Source organism: Petaurus breviceps, unplaced genomic scaffold, assembly GCF_028583685.1.
Source record: "Petaurus breviceps papuanus isolate PSGF00001 unplaced genomic scaffold, PetGlider_PUasm1.0 90822, whole genome shotgun sequence".
Classification (NCBI taxonomy): domain Eukaryota; kingdom Metazoa; phylum Chordata; class Mammalia; order Diprotodontia; family Petauridae; genus Petaurus; species Petaurus breviceps.
Window position 1 is genome coordinate 25,778,045 of NW_027187351.1, and position 11,886 is coordinate 25,789,930.

An 11,886-nucleotide genomic window follows, 5' to 3' on the forward strand; every position below is an offset into this window, starting at 1 on the left:
CTTAAAAAATACTGATTGTTTTCCATAGTGGTAAGTATAGTGTCATATACACAGGGAAACTTAAAAAATATTATTGACTAGCTACTGACCCAGTTTCTTTAAACAACTACAGATCAGGGATTGTGGACTGACTATCAAGTTGCATGATACAGAGTAAATGGGATTGGATTGAGAGTCAAAGACCCCACCTCATATCTGGATTTTGTTTCTATCTGATATGACTTTGGGCAAAGGGTAAGACAAGATGCTCTTTAAGCACCCTGGGGGTTTTCAGCCTTGTGGGGCAGTGAATAGAATACTGGGCCTAGAGTCAAGAAGACTCAACTTCTTAAGTTCAAATCTGGCCTCAAACATTCACTATTTGTTTGCTTTGGTTTCTGTAAAATGAGCTAGAGAAGGAAATAGCATCTGACTCCAGGATCTTTGCTAAGAAAACTCTAAACAGGCCCACTGAAAGATGGACATAACTGAAAAAACGACTGAAAACTTTAGTCTCCTTCCTTTGGCAATAGAATTTGGTCTTTCCCTAAGTCCTAAGACTTCTTGCTACTGTATTAAAGACTCTCCTTCAGGCATTGGGGATGTATAAAGAATTTTCCAGTCTCCCTGTGAGAGCTCCCTCTCACCTTTACTATTTTACTATTTCACTTCAGCCTCCTTTGCAACCTAAAGAGTACAGGAGTATTTGATGAATAGGTAGTCTGAAGCCCAAGGGAGCAAAAAGATGAAGTATAAAGAGAATTAAAACATATTCCTGTTACTGGGATGTACCTTGAAACCAATACCGGACTAAAATAAAAGAGAACTGGGTTTGAATCCTGCTTCTGACACTCACTTTGTGATCTTAGGATCATATACCCTAGAACTGGTCCAACTCTATGATTTTTTCTCCAGATGAGAAAACAGAGGCCTAGAGAAATTAAGGGATTTGCCCAAGATGGCAGCTGCATTTTGAACCCAGATATCTGGACCCCAAAAGAAATCCTTTCCACTGCCTCCTTAATTTTGAACAAACAGTGTTACCTCTCTGAATCTCAGTATCCTCACATCTATATAATTAGGATAATAACAGCACCTACATCACGAGTTTGTTGTGAGCATCAAATGAGGTAATGTGTATGTCACTTTGAAAATCTTAAAACACTAGTAAATATCAATCATAATAATATAGAATAATCATTAAAAATACATTTCTTTATTGTGTTCCCCATACACATCTTCCTCAGAAACAGTATTTTCATGAGCAGGATTTCAAACCTACTTCTAAATATTGTAGAGCAGTGATCCTTAAGTTTTTTTTGTCACAGACCCCTTTGGTAGCCTGGTAAAGCCTATGGACCCTTTCTCAGAAGCTTTGAAATGCACAAAACAAAATGCACAGGATTACAAGGAATACTAATTAGGTTGAAATACAATTATAAAAAACAAATTTAAACCAGGTACGTGGACCTTAGGTTAAGAACGCCCATGGTACTACATTATAGAATTGTAAAATCATAACCATTACAAATGAAGGAAGGGAAAAAAACAGTTGATCGTCATCTTACTGGGCTCAAAATAGGTTCTATGATGTGCTAAGGATATACTGATGTATTATAGATGAATACTTCTATTTTTGTATTTCTGTATCTAACATCTAGACATCTAATACTCACTCTGACATGCTTTCAATTTCAACACAAAATAAAATAATGGCTTTGCTCTAAGTGCTGTCCATCTAGGCCTGTTTTGTTCCTGACTATTCAGAGGTCACTATAAAGAAGTCTATCACACAATTTCCTGTACATCTTGATAATTTGGGTTTAGTTGGAGACCAGCAGATGCTATTTTAGTAGAAAGAATCTAACATCATTAAATAGATGCTAAGGTGTTGATGTTAAATAAATAAATAAATACCCAATTTTGTAAGACTTTTCTACTTCCTTGAGTTTTCTTGCCTGGAAGTCAGGAGTACTGGGTTCTATCCCCAGCTCTACCACAAGTATAGTTTATAGAGCTGGAGGGCACCTTACAGATTATTTAGCCCAACCCCCTCACTTTTCAGATGAAATATCTTTGGTTCACAGAAGTTTAAGTGATTTGCCTGAGACAACATAGCAAATTAACTTTAACCTCTCTGGGCTTCCATTTCCTCCTTTGTAAAATAAGGGGGTTAGAGCAGAAAATTTCTCAGATCTCTGGTTCATTGGTTTTTTTTTAAATAGTCAAATTTTCATTATAGGCCTTTGGATTTAATTAAAGTATCCCAGACATTTTAAAATTTGTTCGATAAGAAATTATTATAAGTTAGCATATTTGGCTTCTACAGATAAAGGTTCAAAAGTAACTATTTAGGCAGAATGTTAAGAATTTAAAGCTGTAAGGTCTTCATGACTAAAGAAGCCTCATGTTTATTTAGCATGTGGCCCTTCTGCTCATTTTCCCTCTTTTTTGTGGATTCCAAATTTAATAATAAAACTATTGAATTCTGAGTTAAAGTAAAAAGCCAAAATGCTTTTCCTTTAAAGTCATTTTATTTTTACTGGCCTCCCTCCTTTCTTCTAGGTTTTCAATTAAAACAAAAATCACTTCTCCATTTATATAAATAAATAAATAAAGCCTGAGAATTTCTTAATCCAGAAGAAGAAATTAAACAAGGGAATTAACAAAGATTGCACATATTCACCAGTGAGGGGAGGGGGTAGTGCTGGCCTTCAAGAAACAACATAATGAATATGCTAGTGATCTGGCATTGCCTCCTGCAAAACCTGCTGCCCTCAGGGAGTAAGCTGCCTACAGTACACCTGCTGAATGTAAATCCAGGCAAGTGTCTATTTTCTAGAACTGTTATCACCTCAAATTGGCTCAGACCTCCAGCATCTTTCACATTATAAACTTCCCTATTCATCTGAAATAATTCAACACTGTCTCCCTACTGCCATCCCATTCTGATACCTAAGGCTGTTTTGAAAACCATCCCTTCAATCCACTCTGTGTGCCCTGGCAAGAGACACAGGCTGGAGATGCAGTTGCTGATGCATATCGATAAGTATGAAATAAATTTTCATATTTTATCTCCTTGGAGAAATGATCAACTCTTACCTAAACACTACAGAATAAACATTTCATTTGGAAAGTCAGACAATGGAGAGTTTACATGCTAACTTTAATTTCCCTCCAAGAAAACAAAATGAAAAAATATATGGTCTATAAAGAAAAAACAGATAAGGAAAACAAAGTCAGAGGAAAAAAGCAGGACTCATAACCAAGGAGAGAAGATGAGTTCCATTTTGGAAAACAAAACCAATAGCAATAAAGGAGATGCTAGATTATCTAAGATTTTAGTCTATTTCTGGGTTTACAAATAAAAAAATATTAACTTCATTTTTACTTCTACCCAGACTGCTGTGTCATTTTCAATAATTATTTAAAATAAACATAAGAATTACTAACCCTGGGGCTTTGATTTTAAGGTTTTACAGTTTCTGCTAACAAATTGTTTCAATCTAAGCCACCTTCTTTTGCTATATATAAAAGCTATGGTATCATTAGTTTGATTTATTTGTGTGCAGATAAATTCTGCCCCTTTTTAGGTGAAGAGCTGAGTTTATATGCAAAATTTAAATTTCATGCTTCAATGGCAATGGAACCAAATCTACACTAATGTTTAGGCATAAACTAGACAAAGTATGCTGATATTCTAACATAGTCCTAAGGCTGTAAAGAGTCATATTTGGGTGTTATTGAATTCTATATGGAAAGCACAATCTTGAATGCTGTACTTAAAATAGAATGCAGAATACTCAATAAATAAGACCATTGGCTTTAGCTTCTTCTATTTTGTTTCTGAAGCATGTCTTATAAGCAATTGCTATTCTCATTACTATTCATACAAAAGCAAAGTTATAAGCTCATAATTTGGAAGAAAGTGGAGCAGACAGAGGAAATTATAGTCACCCACTACAGGAACTAAGAAGTACCAAAAACAAGTCCCACCAGCACAGAGCAAACACAAATCCACAGATCCTACAAACAGGAATTGTTTTGACAGGTCTTCAGTTCTATTAGTTTGAAGAAACTAATCCTATTCGATTCAACAAATATTTATTAAGCACCTATTAGGCAAGAGAGAGAATAATATAGTAAATAGAAGGCTGGTCTTAGGATCAGAAAGACCTGATTCAAACCTAGAAAACTCCTTCATGCTCTAAATTTGACTGTAACTTATGTGAGTAGTTACTCATTTGAGTCAATCTAAATCTAAATCTAATTGATTTCCACACCAGCAGTTCCCCATACTGATGAAATCACAGATCTGAGAAGGAAAAAACAAAGGTACTAGATTTTGAGGAAACAAAGATGAAAACAAAAATCAAACAAGTCTCTCCCCTCATGGAGTTTCCATTCTATTGAGGGGAATAAAAGTACACAGAGTAAAAGCACTAATAACTGTCAAGGAAGGGGTATGGGCAGGATGTTAGAAAAGATTGGAAGGGACAAAAGGAAGAATGTTCTGAAATCTAGAACATAATTTCCAACAGTCAATCAAAACAGTACCAACCAAATGGATATCATTGGTCTCTATGCTTATGGGCAAAGAGATGAAAGATGAGCCATCAAACTACAAAGAAATATAGAGAATATATAAGTCAAACATCCATGTATGGGTAAGAGGGAGCTGAAATAGGTAAAGAAAATACTGTGCACACTTTATTTCTATTCCATGAAAAAGAACTGTACATATATGTATATATACATATACACACACATATATATGTATACACATATACATACATGTTCATTTTCAAAATGTACTCATATCCTAAAGGACACATGGCATGTTTTCAGGAGAGCAGAAGCTTAGTACTTGTGATGCTTTTCCAGACCAATGCTCTATTTATTCTAGACCTGAGGGACAGAATCTCCTGGTCTTGCTTTACTCACCATGAAAAGAAAACACTCTAAGTAACTGTATCAAGGTTAAGAGGAAATGTGAACCTCAGGTTACCCATCAGGAGACACATGGGGCATTTACCGTTTAGGGTAAATTGGATTTCAAGGCTGTAACTCAGATCCTTTTTGGTCTGTGGCTCCTGACAGAAAAATACAAAAGAGGAGATCCTAGAAAAAGAGGAAGAAAGAACCAGGCCCAGGCCCCATCACCTGCCCCTCTTATTTCCTTTGGAAGGCTGAGGGAAAAACACATCTTCAACATGCATCTTTAAGGGGCAATGTCTCTTCCAGAGCCCAACTGGTATTGGTGTTTGTTTTCCTAATCTCATCACATTAAGATCTCCAGCTTTCTATCACATCAATGTTTCACAGTTTGTTCTTGGCTGGAAAACATTTTTTTTCTTTAACCTTTCAATTCATTTGATTCCCAAAGGTGAAAACTGACTTTACCTGAGATTAATCAGATACAAATACTGGAAAACATTCAAGGTTTTCAAGTACAGAATAAAAATCTGATCTGATTGGAAATATTGCTGGATAATCAGCTACATAAAAGTCACATTTATTTGTAACCCTGACATTTATTAAGGTGACTTAAATCCTTTGCAAATGAGCTGTTCTAGGGTATTAGATCAATAGGACATGTAAGGGGCGGAGGGGGAGATTAGTGGTGGTGGAGTAGGGATTACCCATGATCCAATCATGCAAAAATCTATAAAGGCTGCAGAGAAAACAGCAAAGGATGGTTTTAGTTATAGTTTAAGGTTTGATACCACCCTTCACAAATGACCTGTTTTGTTTCTGTTGGTACAATTCACACAGAGCTTCATTTGCAAATGGATCTGTGTGTGAATGTGAGGCTGTTCAATGCAAACACTGCTTTTCCAGCACAGCCCATAGAAAGGGAAGTCTGAAAATTAGTTAGCTGGATGTGAGAAGAAACTACCATTCCACTTACTAAGGAGCAATAATTGAACATGGATTGCCTGTTGCGCCTTTAATTTAATTTGGAGACCTTTCATCCTTTACTTGCCTGCCTTTGCAGCCAATACATAGGGAGCTAATTTGTACCTGGTTCATTTTCCTCCTTTTATCTTATCTACTTTAAAATCATTCATGGAAATTAGAAATACCATGAATAAAAGATGAAGTCTGTCTTGGGACATTCTTTCTTAACTCTTGTGAATCCCTTTAAAAAATGGTTTTATATTATTGGGGTGGTTTTTTGTTTTGGTGGGAGACAAAAGGATAAAATAAACATTTCAGCTTTAAGAGTCTCTACTTTTCTTTGAGTATACAGTATTCCCACCCCAAAAAGAAAGTTTTGTTTTCTGATATCACTTTCACTTCTACTTACTAGAGTACATGCCATGTCTATATAATACAATACAAAAGGCCTGCACCTGTGATTTCACTGGTATTGTCAATTTCCAACTGAGGGAACTCCCCCCTGCCAATGTACATCAGCACCAAAGCAACTGAAAGCTGCTTAAAACATAAAAAAACAGTCTATTTCAGAAGTAGGGCTTGAACCCAGGGTTTCTTGGATTTGAGGACAGTTCTGTCCACTACTCCATACAGCATTTTTCAATACGTATGAAACCATCGAATTCTAGAGTGGATTTTGTAATTCTTTTGCATTAATAACTTAAGGGTTTAAAAAGAACTCAACTACTGGGGAAAATAATGTATCAGTATACAGATTTCATCAAATGGACTTTTAAAGCATTCAATATTGCTCATTATGCAAATAAAAGAATAAGAGATTACAAAAAGAGACCAATAGCTAACAGAGCCCTGCCCTGCATAAAACACTGTATGGAGGGGGGATGATAAGAGCAGAGAGTGAGGAGAATTCAGAGGGACTGGAAAACAATAATACTGTCCTCTAGTTGCTTAATGTTTTAAATTCTAAAAATGTGTCATTCATACCACAAAGTTCTTGTGTATAGGTGTGGAAGTAGGAAAGGAGTTCCTTCTGTGGATTTAATTAAAGGCATCTTTCTGTCTGATAGACAATAGATGCACTGCTTCTTTTACAGTGTAAGTTTATTTCTTTCACTCATACATATTTCTGATTATGAATCCATATAGAATGTCTCACTGTGATTTTACATCCCTAAAATTTGTGCTTGTCTTCAATGCATACTGGGAGTCTATTTAGTTTTCCTACCTCCCATATACTTTTTTCTACTCAAGCAATTATTCTTCTCATGCCCCAATAAAAAATCTACAGGAATTTTCTCTTGCTGTTTAACTCCACTAATTAACACCTTCCTTTCTAGCTTGGGAGACATCAGAAGGAAGGTTGTATTCTGATGAGTTGAATTTCCATGTATGTGCCAATTCTCTCACCAGCAAGGGAAAAAAAAAAAAAGACTTCACATCTCACATCAAGGGGCTAGAAGCTAGGCATAAACTGAAAATCATTTTCCTTTACAATCCAATCACCTAACAGGTTAATTAAAAGGAGTGTAAATTACTTTACATAAACATAATAGATGTTCACAGTTAAAGGTAACATCCAAGTGAAGGAGGGGTATGATTTGGGGTAAAATTATGGTGAATTAAAATTATAATTGTGATTCTGAATGGAAGTTATTTCTAATGAAGACAAATTCCCTAGCATGAGCAAAAAATAAACTGAAGAGAAGAAGCTGTTGTGCTGCTCTGGAACATAGTGGGTGCTTGCCTAATGAATGTTTGTTGACTTGGATAATGTAATTCTCCTTCCAGTCATCATACAAACCCTGACCTTGTTTGTTTCTGCAAAAAAATCACAGGAAAGACATGCCTAAAGGGAAGGAGAAGGGAAAGTCAGTCCTGCTCTGGTTGTTTATGGGGTAGAAGATAGTGAACGAAAGGGATAGAGTAGAGTCTCAGGATATCCTTCAGTCTCTCAATTGTTATTGCCTTTCTTCCATATAAGGGAAAAGCGATTCAGAATGGACCTGTGATTTCACTGGTATTGGAAAATCTTGGGTGAAGAAACTCTCTCTACCAAAGCAGATTAGCATCTTGGAGTTTCCCAGAATTGTCTAGATCATTGAGAGGTTAAGTGACTTGAAAAGGGTTGAATAGCCACTATGTGCCAAACCCACGTGGTCCTGGCTTCAAGGCCAGTTTTCTATGCACTCTACTTTGATTTTCTTCTCCCATACCTTCATATTTTATATACACACACAGATATTCACAAACATACAGTTTATACACATATACACACATATGTATATATGAAAATGTGTCCACAGATTACACAAAGTATATATGTGTATATGTGTGTGTGTAGACACACACTTGTGCATATATAACTCTGTGTTGTGTGTGTACATACATACACTTTGTATTATCTGTGGATATGATTTTTTCTACCCAATAGAATATAACTAGAGAACAAAGGCTGCATGTGTGTATATGTAAATTTATTTATGTATTTTATCTCTATCTCCAGAACCTAGCAAAGTGCCTGGTACCTTGTATAGGCTTAATAAATGCTTATCTGAATGAATGAAAATTAGGGTTGTGAATGTCATTGACAAATTAAAGATCTCTACACTGTAGTTAGAAAAAATACCCCACATTTCAGTTAGGAAGGTAGTCACTAACTTGGACACTGAGGAAGTCAGAGAAGAATCAGGGAGCAGGGCAATTATAATGAGAATCAGCCATGTTATAGAGGAGGTAGAGAGCATTAAGAAGCAGGGGCAGAAAGGACAGATACATATTTGATATGATTTGTGTGTATTATTGATTAAATGTCTAAATATTAAGACTGATAAAAATATTTTTGCACTTCCGTTTTATGGGGGGGGTATGGGTGACTGTAAAAATTTAAGGAGGCAAGGAATGGCTGACTTTGCAACTCAGTATCTCTTACAGGAAAAAAAAAGGTTTTTTTAATCACCATTTGTCTCTAGGAAATAAAAAAAAAAATAACGAAGTTGTGCCTGACATCTGTGCATGTATGAGGATATTTAAACTTTAAAAGGATCACAAAATAAACATTTGTCATGCTTGAAGTGAAGTGGCCAGCTTGACTGCCCCAATGAGTGGAATATTGATGCTGTCACTGCAAAAGCCGCTTCTCCTAAGGACAATCGAAATCTCAATCTCTCTGTCTCTCTGTCTCTCTCTGTCTCTGTCTCTGTCTCTGTCTCTGTCTCTCTGTCTCTCTCTCTCTCTGTCTCTGTCTCTCTCTGTCTCTCTGTCTCTCTGTCTCTCTCTCTGTGTCTCTCTCTCTCTCTGTCTCTCTCTCTGTCTCTCTCTCTGTCTCTGTCTCTGTCTCTGTCTCTCTCTCTCTCTCTCTCTCTCTCTCTCTCTCTCTCTCTCTCTCTCTCTCTCTCTCTCTCTCTCTCTCTCTCTCTCTCTCTCTCTCTCTCTCTCTCTCTCTCTCGCTCTCTCTCTCTCTCTCTCTCTCTCTCTCTCTCTCTCTCTCTCTCTCTCTCTCTCTCTCTCTCTCTCTCTCTCTCTCTCTCTCTCTCTCTCTCTCTCTCTCTCTCTCTCTCTGTCTCTCTCTCTCTCTCTCTGTCTCTCTCTCTCTCTCTCTCTCTCTCTCTCTCTCACACACACACACACACACACACACACACACACACACACACACACAGAGCCATCATGCCATCTTTCTTGGAAGGTGGTTAGTTCTAACCTCCAGATCCTAAAGGTTTGAAAGGCAAATTGTTTGCAAAAAAGGCACATGTATTGCTTCCAAATAAAATGTGCCATGGAATTGTGCATATGAAAGGCATGAGAAAAACTTGTTACTCAGCTGCTATCTTTTAATAGAGAACCACCTACCTTCACTAGATCTTTAGGAAGGTAGTGGTGGAGCAAATGGAGGACCAACCCTGGTAAGTCATTTAATTTCTCTGTGCACCTGGCAACTCTCTAATACGGTGAAGTTACAGAGCAGTCTAGATTTGCGTACGTGGATGGAGTTTCCACACTAGAAGTTCACTACAGCAAGGAAAATTAAGGTTCTGAATTTAAAAAGTGGTTCACTACCTGTTTTGGTTTTCTCCTTTGCTGAATTCTGTGATCAGACCATTTCCCATACCCCGATTCCCCAACTTCTTTCTACAATTTAACCACTAATACCATAGTTCAAGTTACAAATTTTTCACCTCACTCCAACTCTAAGATTTCCCGCAGGTGACAGTTAACTTTTTGAAGGCCTGAGACTGCTTTTTGTTTAGTCCTTGCATCCTCAGGGCTTAATAGCTAGGGGCCTTGCCCCTAGAAGGTACTTAATAATTGCTGGTTGGGCTAAATGTGCCTCCCCCTTTCCTTTTGCAAACATTAAGTAAGGTCACCGCTTCAGAGTGAGAAGGGACATTACAGACCATGTAGTTCCACTCCTTTAAGAGGAAATTGAAACTTAGTGAAATTAATTAATATCTACAGGTATTGAGTGGCAGGGCTGGAATTTGAACCCAGGTCTTATACTCCAAATCCAACAGTCTGTTGATTTTACTCCCAAACTAAGCTGGGCTTAGCATGGGCAGTGTGTAGTGTCTGTGGAATGGAAGCTGCCCATTCAGCCTGGATCTGGAAAGGAAGAACAAAGGCCACCAGAGCCCAAGCTGCGTGTCTTTCTTCCCCTGGGGACAGGAGACTCTTGGGTGGCCAGAAACAACACTGTTCAAGTGCAGAAGCGCCGGTGGCGCTACCTACCCCAGAGTGGCACATTAGGGATTCGTGACCCATAAGCGTGTTCAAGTGCAAAGAGTGGGGGGAAGCAGCTGCTTCAAGTGCACAGCGGGACTCCCAGCTCCGGAACCCCGAGGGACCCCCGCCCCCTGCGGCCCTTCCCGCCCCAGGTGCGCCCCAGGTGTGCCGGGAAGCTCACTACCTCCTGGAACAGCTCCAGACTGTAGGTGTTGTCGTCGTCGGCGAAAAAGAGCACGCCGGGCTGCGGCCGCTGGGGCTCGTGCTGGTGCGTCTGGCGCAGCCAGGCGAGGCCAGCGTTGCGCTGCTCCGTGGCCCGGGGCAGGCCGGGCCGCTTGTAGCGCCGGGGTGTGGGCACGTGCAGGTGGGTGCTGGGAAGCCCCGCTCGGGCCAAGAAGCGGCTCACCAGCTCGCTGCGGCCGGCCGCGTCCTCCACCAGGATCCAGTGCAGCTGCGCCACCTGGCGGAAGGTGTTGGCCAGACGCGTGAGCTCCGCTTTCTGCACCGGGCGGCTGTAGGTGGGGGTGATGGCATAGATGGTGGGCAGCGGCGTCGGCGGTGGAGGTGGAGGCAGCTGCGAGCGGTTGCGAGGTTGCTCCGCGCCCCGCTGGGGGACCCCGTCGGGGCTGCTGTCCCGGGGGAGAAGCGGGGGCCGCGGGACGCCCGCACGCGGAGCTGCTCCCCAGCGGCCGGCCGCATAGGGGGAGAAGTGAGGGTGCGGGCCGAGGTGGGGCGCGGGCCGGCGGGGGTCCACGTCGATCATGATGATGACGATAAGTACCCAGGGCAGGAGGATAAAGAAGCGGCTGAAGAGGAGGGACTTCATGGTGCGCTCACCCCCGACCCCTCTCCCCCCCACGGGGCCCCTCCAGCCTCTCCAGGGGGCACACCGGGGGCGGGAGGGCAGGGCACCTCCGAGCCGCAGCTCGGCACGCGGGGCGCTCCGCGCCCAGATACCGCCGCCGCCGCCTTTTCCTACTTCACGGAGCCTGGTGGGGAGCCCTCCCCATGGGGACGGGGACAGGCTGGAGTCCCAGGCCGGGGTACTACTCAGTGCATGTCAGTTAGAGGGAGCGGGAGAGGAGACCCACTGAGGGGCAAGCTGGCCAGGGATGTGAGCGCAATGAGCAGGTTAGGGGCTGGGAGGGAAAGCAGTTGGGGTTCCTCCTCCCACCCTTAATTCTTCAGCTTAGCAGGTGAATAGGGGCTCCTTCTTGGTCCCCTTCTTCTCTTCGAGAGTTATGTTGAAAAGACCCAAATGGCTGGGAAAGCTGACACAGGGTGGCC

General features: G+C 40.6%; 1 protein-coding gene across 1 annotated transcript in view; it reads right to left on the bottom strand.

Moving 5' to 3' along the window:
- Window positions 1–11,425, bottom strand: part of B3GAT2 (beta-1,3-glucuronyltransferase 2) — a 94,437-nt gene extending 83,012 nt beyond the window's left edge. Inside the window, exon 1 of the mRNA XM_069070735.1 lies at window positions 10,784–11,425. Coding sequence (XP_068926836.1) covers window positions 10,784–11,425 — 642 coding nt within the window. The remainder of the gene's footprint in view (window positions 1–10,783) is intronic.
- Window positions 11,426–11,886: the final 461 nt, after the last annotated feature.